The 17,427-nt window shown below is 41.2% G+C and overlaps 1 protein-coding gene across 1 annotated transcript in view; it reads right to left on the bottom strand.

The window, feature by feature from the left end:
* Nucleotides 1-17,427, bottom strand: part of LOC120035146 (androgen receptor-like) — a 39,665-nt gene that overhangs the window by 4,778 nt on the left and 17,460 nt on the right. The window contains exons 4-5 of the mRNA XM_038981946.1: nucleotides 1,775-1,933; nucleotides 1,374-1,583 (exon numbers count right to left, since the gene is read on the bottom strand). Of these exons, the coding sequence (XP_038837874.1) occupies nucleotides 1,374-1,583; nucleotides 1,775-1,933 (369 nt within the window). The remainder of the gene's footprint in view (nucleotides 1-1,373; nucleotides 1,584-1,774; nucleotides 1,934-17,427) is intronic.

Raw genomic sequence — 17,427 nt, 5'->3', positions numbered from 1 at the left:
AACAGTAAGATACAGGGTTAGAGGGCTGGTACCATGTAGTGGTTAGGTAACAGTAAGATACAGGGTTAGAGGGTTGGTACCATGTAGTGGTTAGGTAACAGTAAGATACAGGGTTAGAGGGTTGGTACCATGTAGTGGTTAGGTAACAGTAAGATACAGGGTTAGAGGGTTGGTACCATGTAGTGGTTAGGTAACAGTAAGATACAGGGTTAGAGGGTTGGTACCATGTAGTGGTTAGGTAACAGTAAGATACAGGGTTAGAGGGTTGGTACCATGTAGTGGTTAGGTAACAGTAAGATACAGGGTTAGAGGGTTGGTACCATGTAGTGGTTAGGTAACAGTAAGATACAGGGTTAGAGGGTTGGTACCATGTAGTGGTTAGGTAACAGTAAGATACAGGGTTAGAGGGCTGGTACCATGTAGTGGTTAGGTAACAGTAAGATACAGGGTTAGAGGGTTGGTACCATGTAGTGGTTAGGTAACAGTAAGATACAGGGTTAGAGGGTTGGTACCATGTAGTGGTTAGGTAACAGTAAGATACATGGTTAGAGGGTTGGTACCATGTAGTGGTTAGGTAACAGTAAGATACAGGGTTAGAGGGCTGGTACCATGTAGTGGTTAGGTAACAGTAAGATACAGGGTTAGAGGGTTGGTACCATGTAGTGGTTAGGTAACAGTAAGATACAGGGTTAGAGGGTTGGTACCATGTAGTGGTTAGGTAACAGTAAGATACAGGGTTAGAGGGTTGGTACCATGTAGTGGTTAGGTAACAGTAAGATACAGGGTTAGAGGGTTGGTACCATGTAGTGGTTAGGTAACAGTAAGATACAGGGTTAGAGGGTTGGTACCATGTAGTGGTTAGGTAACAGTAAGATACAGGGTTAGAGGGTTGGTACCATGTAGTGGTTAGGTAACAGTAAGATACAGGGTTAGAGGGTTGGTACCATGTGGTGGTTAGGTAACAGTAAGATACAGGGTTAGAGGGCTGGTACCATGTAGTGGTTAGGTAACAGTAAGATACAGGGTTAGAGGGTTGGTACCATGTAGTGGTTAGGTAACAGTAAGATACAGGGTTAGAGGGTTGGTACCATGTAGTGGTTAGGTAACAGTAAGATACAGGGTTAGAGGGTTGGTACCATGTAGTGGTTAGGTAACAGTAAGATACAGGGTTAGAGGGCTGGTACCATGTAGTGGTTAGGTAACAGTAAGATACAGGGTTAGAGGGTTGGTACCATGTGGTGGTTAGGTAACAGTAAGATACAGGGTTAGAGGGTTGGTACCATGTAGTGGTTAGGTAACAGTAAGATACAGGGTTAGAGGGTTGGTACCATGTGGTGGTTAGGTAACAGTAGAATACAGGAAGAGTGGTTTACCTGGCATGGCTTTAGCCCAGTTCACCACAGACACAAGTTGTCTCTCTCCCAGCTCGTTGAGGCTGGACAGTAGGGAGGTGAAACAGTCTGGCTGGGAGGTGTCATGGCCTGCGTTGACCATTCCTGGCTCGATGGAACTGAGGACGTTGAGGAGGGAGGGGCGTAGGCTGGGGGAGGGGCCAAGAGTGGGAGCCTGCAGAGCAGCACAGCCTGCAGAGAGGGATATGAGATGAGAAGAGTTGAGACAAGAGATATGTAACAAAATTAGACAAGTTGAGACTAAATATGTGCTGCCTTTCATCCAGGGTTGGTCGTAAATTCTGAATTGAGTTGTAACTGCTTTCTTTGTTAGGGCTCATATGAAAAAATTACATTCTGGTTAAGAAAAATATCTCACATACGGTAATATTGATCCTCACATTTAGCCTGTGGGGAAACGGTGGATAACTGTAGTCCCCCCGTCCTCTCTCCTCCCCTCTCTCCAGTCCTCTCTCTGCCGGGTGCCTGTGTTCCCCCCTCCACTACTCCTTTCAGCGGGCCAGCTCCCCTCAGCTTCCGGCCTGAAATGCACCACACACAGAAGTAGGACAGAGAGAAAGGCCCCATTACCACTAGGAGATATGAAGGAGTCTGAGGAGCAGGGTGGAGAAAAAGAATGCTACTTTTCCATTCACATTACATCCTTGCTTTAACCTTTCATTGTGGCTGGCCATGTGACATTCTTGGTCTGCAGCTCAAATTGACCGTAAATATCACAGTAGCCACTAGCCAGTAAGCACAAACTATTTAACAATGACAAACTTTTCTTTTAAAACATTTTACACTCTTGAATAATACAACCAAACCCTATTCCACTCTTGAATAAGGCAAAAATTCACAAGCATGTACATGCAGACAATTAAAAGGTTGACTTTCTCATCTGTAGGCTACACTTACATTTTTGCTTCAAGAAAAAGGCACAGAGTTGCTTTTGTAACAGCATGTCTTCATCAAGTAACGTTAGCCTATCAAAAATGAACGATTAACGCTCTCATTCTAATATAAAAGTACAAAAGGACTACCTTACAACAAACCTGCCTTCATTTTTTATCAATATCATGCAAATCAGTACATGTGGTAAAAGCTAATTGTGACTGAAAACATGGTTACAAGTGAATTCACTGCAACAAGTTTTATGTGGAAGTCCATACCTGACACCAATAAATAAAAGAAATATGCCTCGTGATTTGTCAACGGGCACAATTAGTCTGTGCTTCAATCTGATCAACTGTAGCCTACTGATAACACCCACAGCTGCAGATGGGTGATAGTCATGAAACCATTTTTAAACATGTCTATAGCATATTGAGTTGAAAAAAAAACATGATGCATCTGTAAAATCAACTATCATTTTTGGAACTAAGATGTCTAGTTTTTGGCGAAGTGTCTTATTTTAAATACATTTTACATGTATGCCTGAATTTTGCACATTTTCACCCCAGATTTTCATTGCCGAAATGAGTCCGGATTAAATTGCTTGGGTCATTTTATAAAATGTTAATTTAGAAAGACCTAACTGATTTGAATAAAGCACAAAATATGTTGCTACAGTTCGACCATAAAAATTGTATACTAGTTGAATTTTACATGAAAATATAATATTTATCACGTACAAATAGTGTCTGTGGACATGTGTCTCATTACCATAACAATTGTTCAAATTCCTGTAAAAAACGACATCTCATTACCACAACACTTGTTAAAGTTCCTGTAAAAACTACAATCAGTTTTTAAATAAAGTTTTATTCACCCATGATGCATCATCTAGAGGAGTAGAAGCTAATGTATTTGTGTATATGCCTTCAGAATGAGGTTCTTATTCTCAAACACCCCCTTTACCCCCACTTGGCCTTCTCATTACTAAAATGTCTAATGTCTTATTATTAAATGTTTTATTTTTATTTTCAGTGTTGTTTTTAACTCAGGCATTTTCATTAGGAGAGTAATGTAAAAAAAAACATTAGCAATTGATTTGTTTATAACTTTTTTGGATTGTTGCGATAATGAGAATTTTGAGGAAATTGTGGTAAAATACATAATATTTTATTTTTAAAAAACAATAATAATTATGAAATAGATAAGAACAGATCCAGATAGCCTAGAGAAGCCTATTGTCTCTAATCCCATCTGGGGAAACTGGCATAAACTATGTATTTATAGCCTAAAATTGGCCAAATGATTTGTGTTCTGACAAAATGTGACTGTGGTCAAATTTGGTTTATATTCACACTTCGGGTGGCTAGGCTACCTAGGCCTATTTAATCGAAAATGATTGGCTGGAATTAATCGATCAACACAATAGTGATGACATACAGTATGAGTATCTTTTTAATTACAGATGCACAGCCCTAAACCATGCAATCCTGCAGCATACAGCCAGCTCAGCCAAGTTAGTTTGTGTCCATTTGCAGTTATTGTCTCTGCCTGTGTAAAGTGTTTTAATGTTTCCACCCTCCCTAGGGCCAGGAGTTTTTCCAGGATTTTTGAAAAACCTTATGACCTGATATTTAAAAAAAAAATTACTGGTAATTTATTACTATGTCATACGCTAGAACTACGCTGGAACTAGGGTCCGGAGTTGGTCAAGGTTACTACAAGCTCCATTCTGTTGATCTACATGCGTGCACGTGGGATTTAAAAAAAAATCTGATTAATAATAAAAATATATACCTGGCAAATATTCTTATACTTGCCGTTGTAACCTAAAACAGTATCCCAGTTTTATATGCTGCTTGTGTATTCATTCCCCTATCAGCTAAAAATAGAACGTCATGTTTTGGTCACGGAGAAGAATGCTAGATGACTAGCTGACGTTAGTTGGCTACAGCAGTTTCTACCATTTCATAATAGCCTGTAATCACTAGTTATTACTTCTAAACAAAATGCAATTTTGTGTGGATTCTATTAAGGTTAAATGTTGTTTGGTTCATTGTTTGAACAGTAGTTGAGATTATATTTGCTTGTCAATGCAAAATAGGCTTCTTTGATGCATAGCCTATACTGTTGATCAGATGAAGGAACCTAGCAACCTTCATTGCCTACACAACACTGCCCGCTACGGAAGAGATGATGCCGCGCGTTACAGTTCTCGTGTGGCACAGGAGTTAGTCGAATTTCAGGGAGCACTTTTGTGACGAAAAACGACATTGCACTACATTCCTTCGCGCCGTTTGCGTATTCTGTGTAGTAGTAGCCTTTAGGTCACCTACTACCAGACCAGGAAGAAATCTGAGCCCAAGGAAAACAATGCCCCCCCACCACTCTGGAACTTGCGGTGGAACCTTTGAAATCTCTACACAATGTTACAAACAGTGTTGCCAACGTTTTTTCAGTGAGACCCGCTATTGGCCCCTTGATTACGTTTTGGTGTTGCCGCGACGACATCACAGCACCACTTTGCCTTGCTCCCACCGACATAGCGTTTTCGCCCCCTCTCCCGCCGCACACCCCATCCCCAGTGCGTGTGCTGTGACTTCTGTTGCACAGACACCTTCTCCCACTCTCGTTTTTGGCATAATTGAGTGGGTTAAAGTAGCTAAATGCCATCAAAACCATATAAACCCTCTGTGTCAAAACTCCCCAAAGGCAGCCTGAAAAGCAACTGAATTTATCGCTAGAATCTTTTACCAATAAAAGTCGCTGGAGGAGTCTGAAAACTTGCTATATAAAACTTGCTATATATAGCGAAAAAGTTGCTAAATTGGCAACACTGGTTACAAATAAAACAAAGATATCCTATTTGTATAATCTACATTTTACAGGTTTTAGTGGTGGAGCTTTATACATGGCTCAGTGCAGCCTGCAGCTACTGCAACAATTTCAAAATGTAACAGCATGTTACTTCAATTTAAGTTAAAAACTCAATAAAACAAGTCTCAACTATTAGGAAAATGTCTATACATTTCAGCTGTTTCAAAACCATTGTTCTGCTATTACCATTTATACTGTAGGAGTGTTGACTCAACAAGACAATTCTGTTTACACTGCCCTGCTTCAAGCCGGGCAACTGTCGGGCGAGTGTCTACACTACCTTCCGAGGTAGCGGTCGAGACATAGCAAGTACGTGAGTTTACATTTGAGTAATATGTGTAGCCGATAGTATTTTTATGAAAAGTAAAGTGTGAGTAAATTGTGAAGAGGCTCTTTCTTATTCTCAATGAATGGCATTATCGGTCTGAAATGTAAATTTACATAATATGAACATACACTTTTCAATTCACATTAGCAAAGGGAATGTCACGAGCCGAGAGGGGTCGATTCACGTTCTTTCTTCGCAGCTTAAAAGTACCGTGAATGTCACAGTAGCCACTAGCCAGGAGGCTAGGCATTACAAACTACACTGAGTGTACAAAACATTGGGGTCACCTGTTCTTTCCATGACATAGACTGACCAGGTGAATCCAGAGCTGTGTTCGAATACTCATACTAACCACACTAAAGGTACTATTTGTGACATACATTGAGTATGTAGTATGCTTATTGGGCATAGTATGGGTATAGTTAGTATGCCAAAAGTTCACAGATGTCGTACTACATTCGCCAAAATAAGAAGTGTACGACCAGTGGACACTATTTACGTGCTTTTATGGCCCATAATGCAATTCATCCGGAAATGGGCGTGGTTCACAACATTTTCAGATTTGAAGAAAATGGCGGAAAATATGCTGACGAAGTCCGACGAGAGCCGATACAAATTTATTGCTTTATCTAATTATGACAAATGTTAAGAAAATGTTGACCAATGTAATAAGTAATTACTTTTCGAATAAGTTAATTTACGTTGTCTGACAATTTGTAAACTACGCTATCCTTACAAACCGCATAGCATATAATTACAGCAGTATGTACCTGTATGTTAGCTAGCTACCTAATGTTAGTTGGCTTCTAAGGGTGTGTTCATCAATTCAATCTTGAGTGCCAGATTTCGCTCTGGGTGTCCGTAAATTCAGAGCGTTGTCAGATTGTCTATTCTAAATTAGGAGCGTCAGAGCGCACACTGTACTCTGACCGAGGAGTAGGGTTGATCAGAGCGTTCTGACCTCAGTTAAGCACCCAAGCTAACTGGATAACGTTGGCTGGCTTGCTAGCTACTTCCAGACACAAATGAGAAAACAGCTCACTCTGACTATTTTACTCGCCCTAGCTGAGTTGGTTAGGCTGTTTCTATGCTATCCAGAGTGTTGTTGACTGTAACTGTGTTGTTAGCAACAATTTAATTACGCTTTTTTGATTACGATTTTATTTTTTATTTAACGATTATTTAACTAGGCAAGTCAGTTAAGAACAAATTCTTATTTACAATGACGGCCTACTCCAGCCAAACCCGTACGACGCTGGGCCAATTGTTTACTGACACCGACCATATTAAACGGGTGTTGTGTAAATTTGTCAGTTATTCCGCGCTCTGGCACACTCAGACGAGAGTGCTCTGAAATTGGAGTAGATAACCACAGTGGCTTTATAAACACAATCTATTGACTTGATTATTCAGGTCATTCTTAGCTAAGTGGTATAGTGGTTGTGTGTTCTTAATGGGCATTGTTAATGAAGTCATAAGCAGTGGTGTAAAGTATTTAAGTAAAAATACTTTAAAGTGCTACTTAAGTAGTTTTTTGGAGTATCTGTACTTTACTTAACTATTTATATTTTTGACAACTTTTACTTCACTACATTCCGAAATAAAATGATGTACTTTTTACTCCATACACTTTCCCTGACACCCAAAAGTACTAGTTCCATTTTGAATGCTTAGGACAGAAAATGGTCCAATTCGCACAAGAGAACATCCCTACTGCCTCTAATCTGGCGGACTCACTAAACACAAATGCTTTGTGTTTAAATTATGTCTGAGTGTTGGAGTGTGACTGGAAATCCGTAATAAAAAATAAATAAAAATTATTGTGCTTTTTGGTTTGCTTAATATAAGGAATGTTTTATTATTCATACTTTTTACTTTTGAATCTTAAGTATATGTCACACCCTGACCATAGAGAGCTTTTTATTCTCTGTTGGTTAGGTCGGGGTGTGACTAGGGTGGGTCATCTAGGGGTTTATATGTCTATGTTGGCCTATTATGGTTCCCAATCAGAGGCAGCTGTTTATCGTTGTCTCTGATTGGGGATCATATTTAGGCAGCCATTTCCCCTTTGTGCTTCGTGGGATTTTGTCTATGTATAGTTGCCTGTGAGCAGTATTATAGCGTTTTGTTTTTGTTCTTTGAAGTTTTCTCTTCCTAATAAAAGGATGGAAACATACCACGCTGCATCTTGGTCCACTCCTTTCGATGAGCGTAACAGTATATTTAAAACCAAATACTTTTAGACTTTTACTCTAGTATTTTACTGGGTGACTTTCACTTTTACGTGAGTCATTTTCTATTAAGGTATCTTTACTTTTACTCAAGTAGGAGATTTGAGTGTTTTTACCACCACTGGTTATAAGATGTCTAGCTAGTAATTTGTTATGCTAACAAGCTTGCAAGAAGTTGCATAGCAACAGCATAAACTTCCGGTAGACAGGTGAAGGGCTTGCTCGCTCAACTGAAAGGATACCGTTAGTTTATGGTGTACTAAAATGAACTAATAGTATGTAGTATACAATGGCAAGAAAAAGTATGTGAACCTTTTGGAATTACCTGGATTTCTACATAAGACAACAGACAAACATAGTGTGCTTAAACTAATAAGACACAAATTACTGTATTTTTCTTGTGTATATTGAATACATAATTTAAACATTCACAGTGTAGTTTGGGAAAAGCATGTGAACCCCTAGGCTAATGACTTGGAGTCAGCTAACCTGGAGTCCAATTAATGAGATGAGATTGGAGATGTTGGTTAGAGCTGCCGTGCCCTATAAAAAACAGTCACAAAATTTGTTTGCTATTCACAAGAAGCATTGCCTGATGTGAACCATGCCTCGAACAAAAGACATCTCAGAAGACCTAAGATTAAGAATTGTTGACTTGCAGAAAGCTGGAAAGGGTTACAAAAGTATCTCTAAAAGCCTTGATGTTCAGCCTACACCTGCATTGCTTACTGTTTGGGGTTATAGGCTGGGTTTCTGTACAGCACTTTGAGATATCAGCTGATGTAAGAAGGGCTTTATAAATAAATTAGATTTTTTTTATCAGTCCACAGTAAGACAAATTGTCTATAAATGGAGAAAGTTCAGCACTGTTGCTACTCTCCATAGGAGTGGCCGTCCTGCAAAATGAGTGCAAGAGCACAGCGCAGAATGCTCAATGAGGTTAAGAAGAATCCTAGAGTGTCAGCTAAAAACGTACAGAAATCTCTGGAACATGCTAACATCTCTGTTGACAAGTCTACGATACTTAAAATACTAAACAAGAATGGTGTTCATGGGAGAACACCATGGAAGAAGCCACTGCTGTCCAAAAAAAACATTGCTGCATGTCTGAAGTTTGCAAAAGTGCACCTGGATGTTCCACAGCGCTACTGGAAAAATATTCTGTGGACAGATGAAACTACAGTTGAGTTGTTTGGAAGGAACACACAACACTATGTGTGAAGAAAAAAAGGCACAGCACACGAACATCAAAACCTCATCCCAACTGTAAAGTATTGTGGAGGTAGCATCATGGTTTGGGGCTGCCACAGGGCCTGGACAGCTTGCTATCATCGACGGACACATGAATTCCCAAGTTTATCAAGACATTTTGCAGGAGAATGTTAGGCTGTCTGCCAATTGAAGCGCAACAGATGTTGGGTGATGCAACAGGACAACGAGCACAGAAGTAAATCAACAACAGAATGGCTTCAACAGAAGAAAATATGCCTTCTCTAGTGGCTCAGTCAGAGTCCTGACCTCAACCCAATTGAGATGCTGTGGCATGACCTCAAGAGAGCAGTTCACACCAGACATCCCAAGAATATTGCTGAACTGAAGCAGTTTTGTAAAGATGAATGGTCCAAAATTCCTCCTGACCGTTGTGTAGGTCTGATCCGCAACTACAGAAAACATTTGGTTGAAGTTATTGCTGCCAAAGGAGGGTCAACCAGATATTAAATCCAAGGGTTCAATACTTTTTCCACCCTGCAATGTGAATGTTTACACGGTGTGTTCAATAAAGACATGAAAACGTATAATTGCTTGTGTGTTATTAGTTTAAGCAGACTGTGTTTGTCTATTGTTGTGACCTAGATGAAGATCAGATAAAATTTTATGACCAATTTATGCAGAAATCCAGGTATTTCCAAAGGGTGCACATACGTTTTATTGCCACTGTATCATTAAGTATGTAGTATACAGTATGTTAGTATGGGTATTTGATTACAGCTCATGTGAAAGCTATGATCACTTATTGATGTCACCTGTTAAATCCACTTCAATCCAGAAGGAGAAGGATTTTTACACCTGGAGATTTTTTTATCATGCTAATTAGATGTTCACGGGGGCACGGACATTGACTCAAGGGTTTTTAAAATCCACTTCAAATCTGTGTAGATGAAGGGGAGGAGACAGTTTAAAGAAGGATTTTTAACCCTTGAGACAATTGAGACATGGATTGTGTATGTGTGCCATTCAGAGATCAAAAGATTTAAGTGCCCTTGAACGGGTTATGGTAGTAGGTGCCTGGTGCACTGGTTTGAGTGTGTCTAGAACTGCAAAGTTGCTTTATTTTTCATGCTCAACAGTTTCCCGTGTGTATCAAGAATGGTCTTTCACCTGTAGAGGAAATTATTTAAATACTCATTATGTTGTTTAATTAGAGAATTGTCCATTGTCATTTGTTAGTATTTTGATACAGGCTTGTCTTGTGTGGGTGCGACTGCAGTGTGGGACATCCTGTTTTCTCAATCTGCAAGAACTTAGATGTGTGGAAACATGCAGAAAGGAACCGAAAATGGTGGTAACGTCAGCTATCTTAAATCAGCATAGACAAACGAAATCAGCTTTTTAAATTGAACCCTTATTTAACTAGGCAAGTCAGTTAAGAACAAATTCTTATTTACAATGACGGCCTACCCCGGCTTTCCTAACGAAAAGTTGTTGAGTGGTTGTTATTGATTGCTTCATTTTTGCAAATCTTATAATAAAGTTGTTTTGAAGAATACTGTCTCTCCTTTCGGTTAGAATTACCACGACACACCCAAAGGATATCCAGACACAATGTAATCCAAATGGAAGAAGTTTGGAACCACCAAGATTCTTCCTAGAGCTGGCCGCCCGGCCAAACTGAGCAATCTAGAGTTCCTCTGTGGCGATGGGAGAACCTTCCAGAAGGACAACCATCTCTGCAGGCCTACCCCAATCAGGCCTTTATGGTACAGTGGCCAGACAGAAGCCACTCCTCAATAGTTTGCCAAAAGGCACCTAAAGACTCTCTGACCATGAGAAACAATATCCTCTGGTCTGATGAAACCAAGATTGAATTCTTCGGCCTGAATGCCAAGTGTTACGTATGGAGGAAACCTGGCACCATCCCTACAGTGAAGCACGGTGGTTGTTGTTCTTCCTCTGTCAACCATTGTTACCTGCAAGGAAACACGTGCCGTCATCATTGCTTTGCACAAAAAGAGCTTCACAGGTAAGGATATTGCTGCCAGTAAGATTGCACCTAAATCAACCATTTATCGGATCATCAAGAACTTCAAGGAGAGCGGTTACATTTTTGTGAAGAAGGCTTCAGGGTGCCCAAGAAAGTCCAGCAAGCGCCAGGACCTTCTCCTAAAGTTGATTCAGCTGCGGGATCACGTCACCACCAGTACAGAGCTTGCTCAGGAATGGCAGCAGGCAGGTGTGAGTACATCTGCACGCACAGTGAGGCAAAGACTTTTGGAGGATGGCCTGGTGTCAAGAAGGGCAGCAAAGAAGCCACTTCTCTCCAGGAAAAACATCAGGGACAGACTGATATTCTGCAAAAGGTACAGGGATTGGACTGCTGAGGACTGGGGTAAAGTCATTTTCTCTGATGAATCCCCTTTCCGATTGTTTGGGGCATCCGGAAAAAAGCTTGTCCGGAGAAGACAAGGTGAGCGCTACCATCAGTCCTGTGTCATGCCAACAGTAAAGCATCCTGAGACCATTCATGTGTGGGGTTGCTTCTCAGCCAAGGGAGTGGGCGCACTCACAATTTTGCCTAAGAACACAGCTTTGAATAAAGAATGGTACCGACACATCATCCGAGAGCAACTTCTCCCAACCATCCAGGAACAGTTTGGTGACGAACAATGCCTTTTCCAGCATGATGGAGCACCTTGCCATAAGGCAAAAGTGATAACTAAGTGGCTTGGGGAACAAAACATCGATATTTTGGGTCCATGGCCAGGAAACTCAGCAGACCTTAATCCTATTGAGAACTTGTGGTCAATCCTGAAGAGGTGAGTGGACAAACAAAAACCCACAAATTCTGACAAACTCCAAGCATTGATTATGCAAGAATGGGCTGCCATCAGTCAGGATGTGGCCCAGAAGTTAATTGACAGCATGCCAGGGCGGATTGTAGAGGTCTTGAAAAAAAAGGGTCATCACTGCAAATATTGACTCGTTGCATCAACTTCATGTAATTGTCAATAAAAGCCTTTGACACTTATGAAATGCTTGTAATTATACTTCAGTATTCCATAGTAACATCTTACAAAAATATCTAAAGACACTGAAGCAGCAAACTTTGTGGAAATTAATATTTGTGTCATTCTCTAAACTTTTGGCCACGACTGTAGATCCTAACTGGCATACATAGGCGGCGCGTCAGTTTCAAGTTTGGGGAAGATCATTTTCACCTTAAAAATGCACCTTTATAATAAAAGCATTACACGCATAATCGCATTTGCGGTCACTTTTGAGAATAGTGTTTTCCTGCTAATTGATTGCATTTTGAAACATTCGCGCTTACAGCCTACTGCCGTGTGTGCATTGCTGAGCTTATAATGTGAAGAAATAGCCTAATAGTTTATCAATATTAAAAGCTAAACGTTCTGATCTGTTGCATCAGCCTCATTGCTTTTAAAAATTGAAGTTGACCGATACAATAGGTCAACTTTTGTACTATGGGGATAGTAGACTGACATAGACTAGTGCTTTTGCCGTTCGTTACGCCTACTCATCTTGTTGGCTGACGAAAAGTAAATGTGGACAGTTCTAAAATCTTCAATATTTTTTAACATCGGAATTTGATAAGAGGGATGCGCTCAGTTGCATCCCCGATGTGTCTGTCTTCACTTGTAGCCTACTTCGGAGCTCAGATGCCTGAGAGAAGAACCCAATCGTGTGACAGGCATTGGCTAATAAGAATTGAGATATCTGAGAGAGTCATGTGAGTGAGAGGTGCTTTGGAGTGCTGCTGCCGGGAGAAGGGAATTATAATTATTATATTCAGCCGAAGGGCACAACGGCTACTTTGGCCGCAAAATACATGTATGTTTTATGGGGCATTACAGCCACACAAGGGGATGCCGCCGGGAACCATCGAGGCCTGGTGAAAATATGATCAGGTTTTTGTCACATTGTGAATGACAGACTGATGAAGTGTGTGCAGCCTTCACAAGACACAAATCAAAGGCCTTTCATGTGACATTTTTAAAATCATCATTAGAGTCGCATCATGCAGCTTTAGAATCTATTAAAAATCAAAACATACAGCCCAACGTTTGTATCACAACTAAAGTTTGCATAAATAACTCTAAATGAAGCATATAGGAGGACCTTTTTCTTTGTTAACCGCTCAACACAGAATAGCCGCATGTGCGCACTCCCTCAAATCGTTATGGAGAAAATATCCTTTATATTTTATTCAGCTATGTTCAATTGTATTCTTCATACTATAAAATAATGCCACGGAATTCTAAGCAAATCTTGTATGCTAAATGAACAAGTGTAGCCCACAGCCATATGCATAGTCAGATCAGGGCCTAACATAAGGACAACTCAGAGTATGCTATTCTGTTCTTCTGAAATAGACTACATTTCCTTCATATCATGTTTCTTTAGACCAGTCTAAAATAAATAATGGATTTAATGTGATAGTGTAGGCTATATTACATGGATTTATTAAACTTTAAAAATGTAGATGTTCCATAGGTCTGCATCAGTGGCATGTAGGCTATGCATGGAAGCCAGGAGATGCTAAACATGTTTACGTTAATTAACGGTCAATTACCGTGAGACCGGCAGTTATTTGTTTGACAATCACTAGCTGACAAAATGTCATGACCGCCACAGCGCTATCCACAGTTGTGTCCAGTTGGCTGGATGTCCTTTGGGTGATGGACCATTCTTGATACCCAACGGGAAACTATTGAGCATGAAAACCCCAGCAGCATTGCAGTTCTTGACACAAACCGGTGCGCCTGGCACCTACTGCCATACCCCGTTCAAAAGTACATACAATTAGTTTCTTGCCCATTCACCCTCTGAATGGCACACATATACAATCCATGTCTCAATTGTCTCAAGGCTTAAAAAGAGATAAGGGATCATAGCTTTCACCTGGATTCACCTGGTCAGTGTATGTAATTGAAAGAGCAGGTGTTCTAAATGTTTTGCACACTCAGTGTAGATCATACATATACAGGAAATTCAGAAAGTATTCAGACCCCTTGACTTTTTCAAAATTTTGTTGAGTTACAGCCTGAATTCAAAATGAATTACATTGAGATGTTATGTCACTGGCCTACACACAATACCTCATAATGTCAAAGTGGAATTCTGTTTTTCGCAAAAATGTTACAAATTATAAAAAATATAAAAACTGAAATGTTTTGAGTCAATAAATATTCAACCCCATTGTTATGGCAAGCCTAAATAAGTTCAGGAGTAAACATTTGCTTAACAAGTCACATAAGTTGCATGGACTCACTCTGTGTGCAATAATAGTGTTCATCTATGTACCCCACACATACAATTATCTGTAAGGTCCCTCAGTCAAGCAGTAAATTACAAACACAGATTCAACCACAAAGACCACGAAGGTTTTAAAATGTCTCGCAAAGAAGGGCACCTATTGGTAGATGTGTAGAAATTTCAAATACAATTTTTTTCTAAGAGTATATCAATACACTCAGTGACTACAAATATACAGGCGTCCTTCCTAACTCAGTTGCCGTAGAGGAAGAAAACTGCTCAGGGATTTTACCATGAAGCCAATGGTGACTTTCAAAACAGTTACAGAGTTTAATGGCTGTGATAGGAGAAAAACTGAGGATGTATCAACAACATTGTAAACTCAGCAAAAAAAAGAAACGTCTTCTCACTGTCAGCTGCGGTATTTTCAGTAAACTTAACGTGTAAATATTTGTATGAACATAACAAGATTCAACAACTCAGACATAAACTGAACAAGTTCCACAGACATGTCACTAACAGAAATGGAAGAATGTGTCCCTGAACAAAGGGGGGATCAAAATCAAAAGTAACAGTCAGTATCTGGTGTGGCCACCAGCTGCATTAAGTACTGCAGTGCATCTCCTCCTCATGGACTGCACCAGATTTGCCAGTTCTTGCTGTGAGATGTTACCCCACTCTTCCACTAAGGCACCTGCAAGTTCCTGGACATTTCTGGGGGAATGGCCCTAGCCCTCACCCTCCGATCCAAAAGGTCCCAGACCTGCTCAATGGGATTGAGATCCAGGCTCTTCGATGGCCGTGGCAGAACACTGACATTCCTGTCTTGCAGGAAATCACACACAGAACGAGCAGTATGACTGGTGGCATTGTCATGTCAGGACGAGCCTGCAGGAAGGGTACCACATGAGGGAGGAGGATGTCTTCCCTGTAACGCACAGCGTTGAGATTGCCTGGAATGACAACAAGCTCAGTCTGATGATGCTGTGACACACCGCCCATGACCATGACGGACCCTCCACCTCCAGATCGATCCCGCTCCAGAGTACAGACCTCTGTGTAACGCTCATTCCTTCGACAATAAACGCGAATCCGACCATCACCCCCGGTGAGACAAAACCGCGACTCATCAATGAAGAGCACTTTTTGCCAGTCCTGTCTGGTCCAGCGACGGTGGGTTTGTGCCTATAGGCAACGTTGTCGTCGGTGATGTCTGGTGAGGACCTGCCTTACAACAGGCCTTCAAGCCCTCAGTCCAGCCTCTCTCAGTCTATTGCGGACAGTCTGAGCACTGTTGGAGGGATAGTGCGTTCCTGGTGTAACTCGGGCAATTGTTGTTGCCATCCTGTACCTGTCCCGCAGGTGTGATGTTCGGATGTACCGATCCTGTGCAGGTGTTGTTACACGTGGTCTGCCACTGCGAGGACGATCAGCTGTCCATCCTGTCTCCCTGTAGCGCTGTCTTAGGCGTCTCACAGTACGGACATTGCAATTTATTGCTCTGGCCACATCTGCAGACCTCATGCCTCCTTGCAGCATGCCTAAGGCACGTTAACGCAGATGAGCAGGGACCCTGGGCATCTTTCTTTTGGTGTTTTTGAGAGTCAGTAGAAAGGCTTCTTTAGTGTCCTAAGTTTTCATAACTGTGACCTTAATTGCCTACTGTCTGTAAGCTGTTAGTGTCTTAACGACCGTTCCACAGGTGCATGTTAAATTACTTGTTTATGGTTCATTGAACAAGCTTGGGAAACAGTGTTTAAACCCTTACAATGAAGATCTGTGAAGTTATTTGGATTTTTACGAATTATCTTTGAAAGACAGTGTCCTGAAAAAGAGACGTTTCTTTTTTTTCAGAGTTTAATTACTCCACAATCTTAATCTAAATGATAGAGTGAAAAGAACGAAGCCTGTACAGAATAAAAAACATTCCAAATGCATCTTGTTTTCAAGAAGGCACTAAACTAAGGCTGTAAAAAATATTTTTTGTCCTGAATATAAAGTGTTTGGGGCAAATCCAATACAACACATTATTTAGTACTGCTCTCCATATTTTCAAGCATAGTGGTGGCTGCATCATGTTATAGGTATGCTTGTAATCATTAAGGACTGGGGAATTTTTCAGTATAAAAAAATAAATGGAGGGCCTCCCGACTAAGGCACTGCAGTGCTTGAGGCGTCACTACCGATCCAAGTTCGATCCCGGACGCGACCTGGAGACCCATGAGGCAACACACATTTGGCACAGCGTCGTCCGGGTTAGGGGTGGATTTGGCTGGCCGGGATGTCCTTGTCCCCTCGCGCTCTATCGACTCCTGTGGTGGGCCGGGCTTCTGCGCGCTGGCACTGTCGCCAGTTGTACTGTGTTTCCTCCGACACATTGGTGCGGCTGGCTTCCAGGTTAAGCAAGCAGTGTGTCAAGAAGCAGTGCGGGTTGGCAGGGTTGTGTTTTGGAGGACGCATGACTCTCGACCTTCGTCTCTCCCGAGTCCGTACGGGAGTTGCAGCGATGGGACAAGACTGTAAATACCAATTGAATATCACGAAATTCAGCTAGGCACAGGCAAAATCCTAGAGAAAAACCTGCTTCAGTCTGCTTTCCAGACACTGGGAGATGAATTCACCTTTCAGCAGGACAATAACCTAAAACGCACGCTTATAAGAAATCCCGCTATCACCTCAGACGAACCATCAAACAGGCAAAGTGTCAATACAGGACTAAGATTGAATCCTACTACACAGGCTCTAACGCTCGTCGAATGTAGCAGGGCTTGCAAACTATTACGTACTACAAAGGGAAATCCAGCCGTGAGGTGCCCAGTGACGCGCGCCTACCAGACGAGCTAAATGCCTTTTATGCTCGCTTCGAGGCAAGCAACACTGAAGCATGCATGAGACAACCAGCTGTTCCCAGATGACTGTGTCATCACACTCTTCGTAGCCGATGTGAGCAAGACCTTTAACTTCTTACGGCTGAAATCCCGTTAACAGAATCGATTTGACAACAGCCAGTGAAAGTGCAGGGCGCCAAATTCAAACAACAGAAATCTCATAATTAAAATTCCTCAAACATACAAGTATTATACACCATTTTAAAGATAAACTTGTTGTTAATCCCACCACAGTGTCCGATTTCAAAAAGGCTTTACAACGAAAGCATACCATGCGATTATGTTAGGTCAGCGCCAAGTCACAGAAAAACAGCCATTTTTCC

This window comes from Salvelinus namaycush, chromosome 42, assembly GCF_016432855.1.
Source record: "Salvelinus namaycush isolate Seneca chromosome 42, SaNama_1.0, whole genome shotgun sequence".
Taxonomy (NCBI): domain Eukaryota; kingdom Metazoa; phylum Chordata; class Actinopteri; order Salmoniformes; family Salmonidae; genus Salvelinus; species Salvelinus namaycush.
This window is presented reverse-complemented; position numbering and strand designations above follow the sequence as displayed.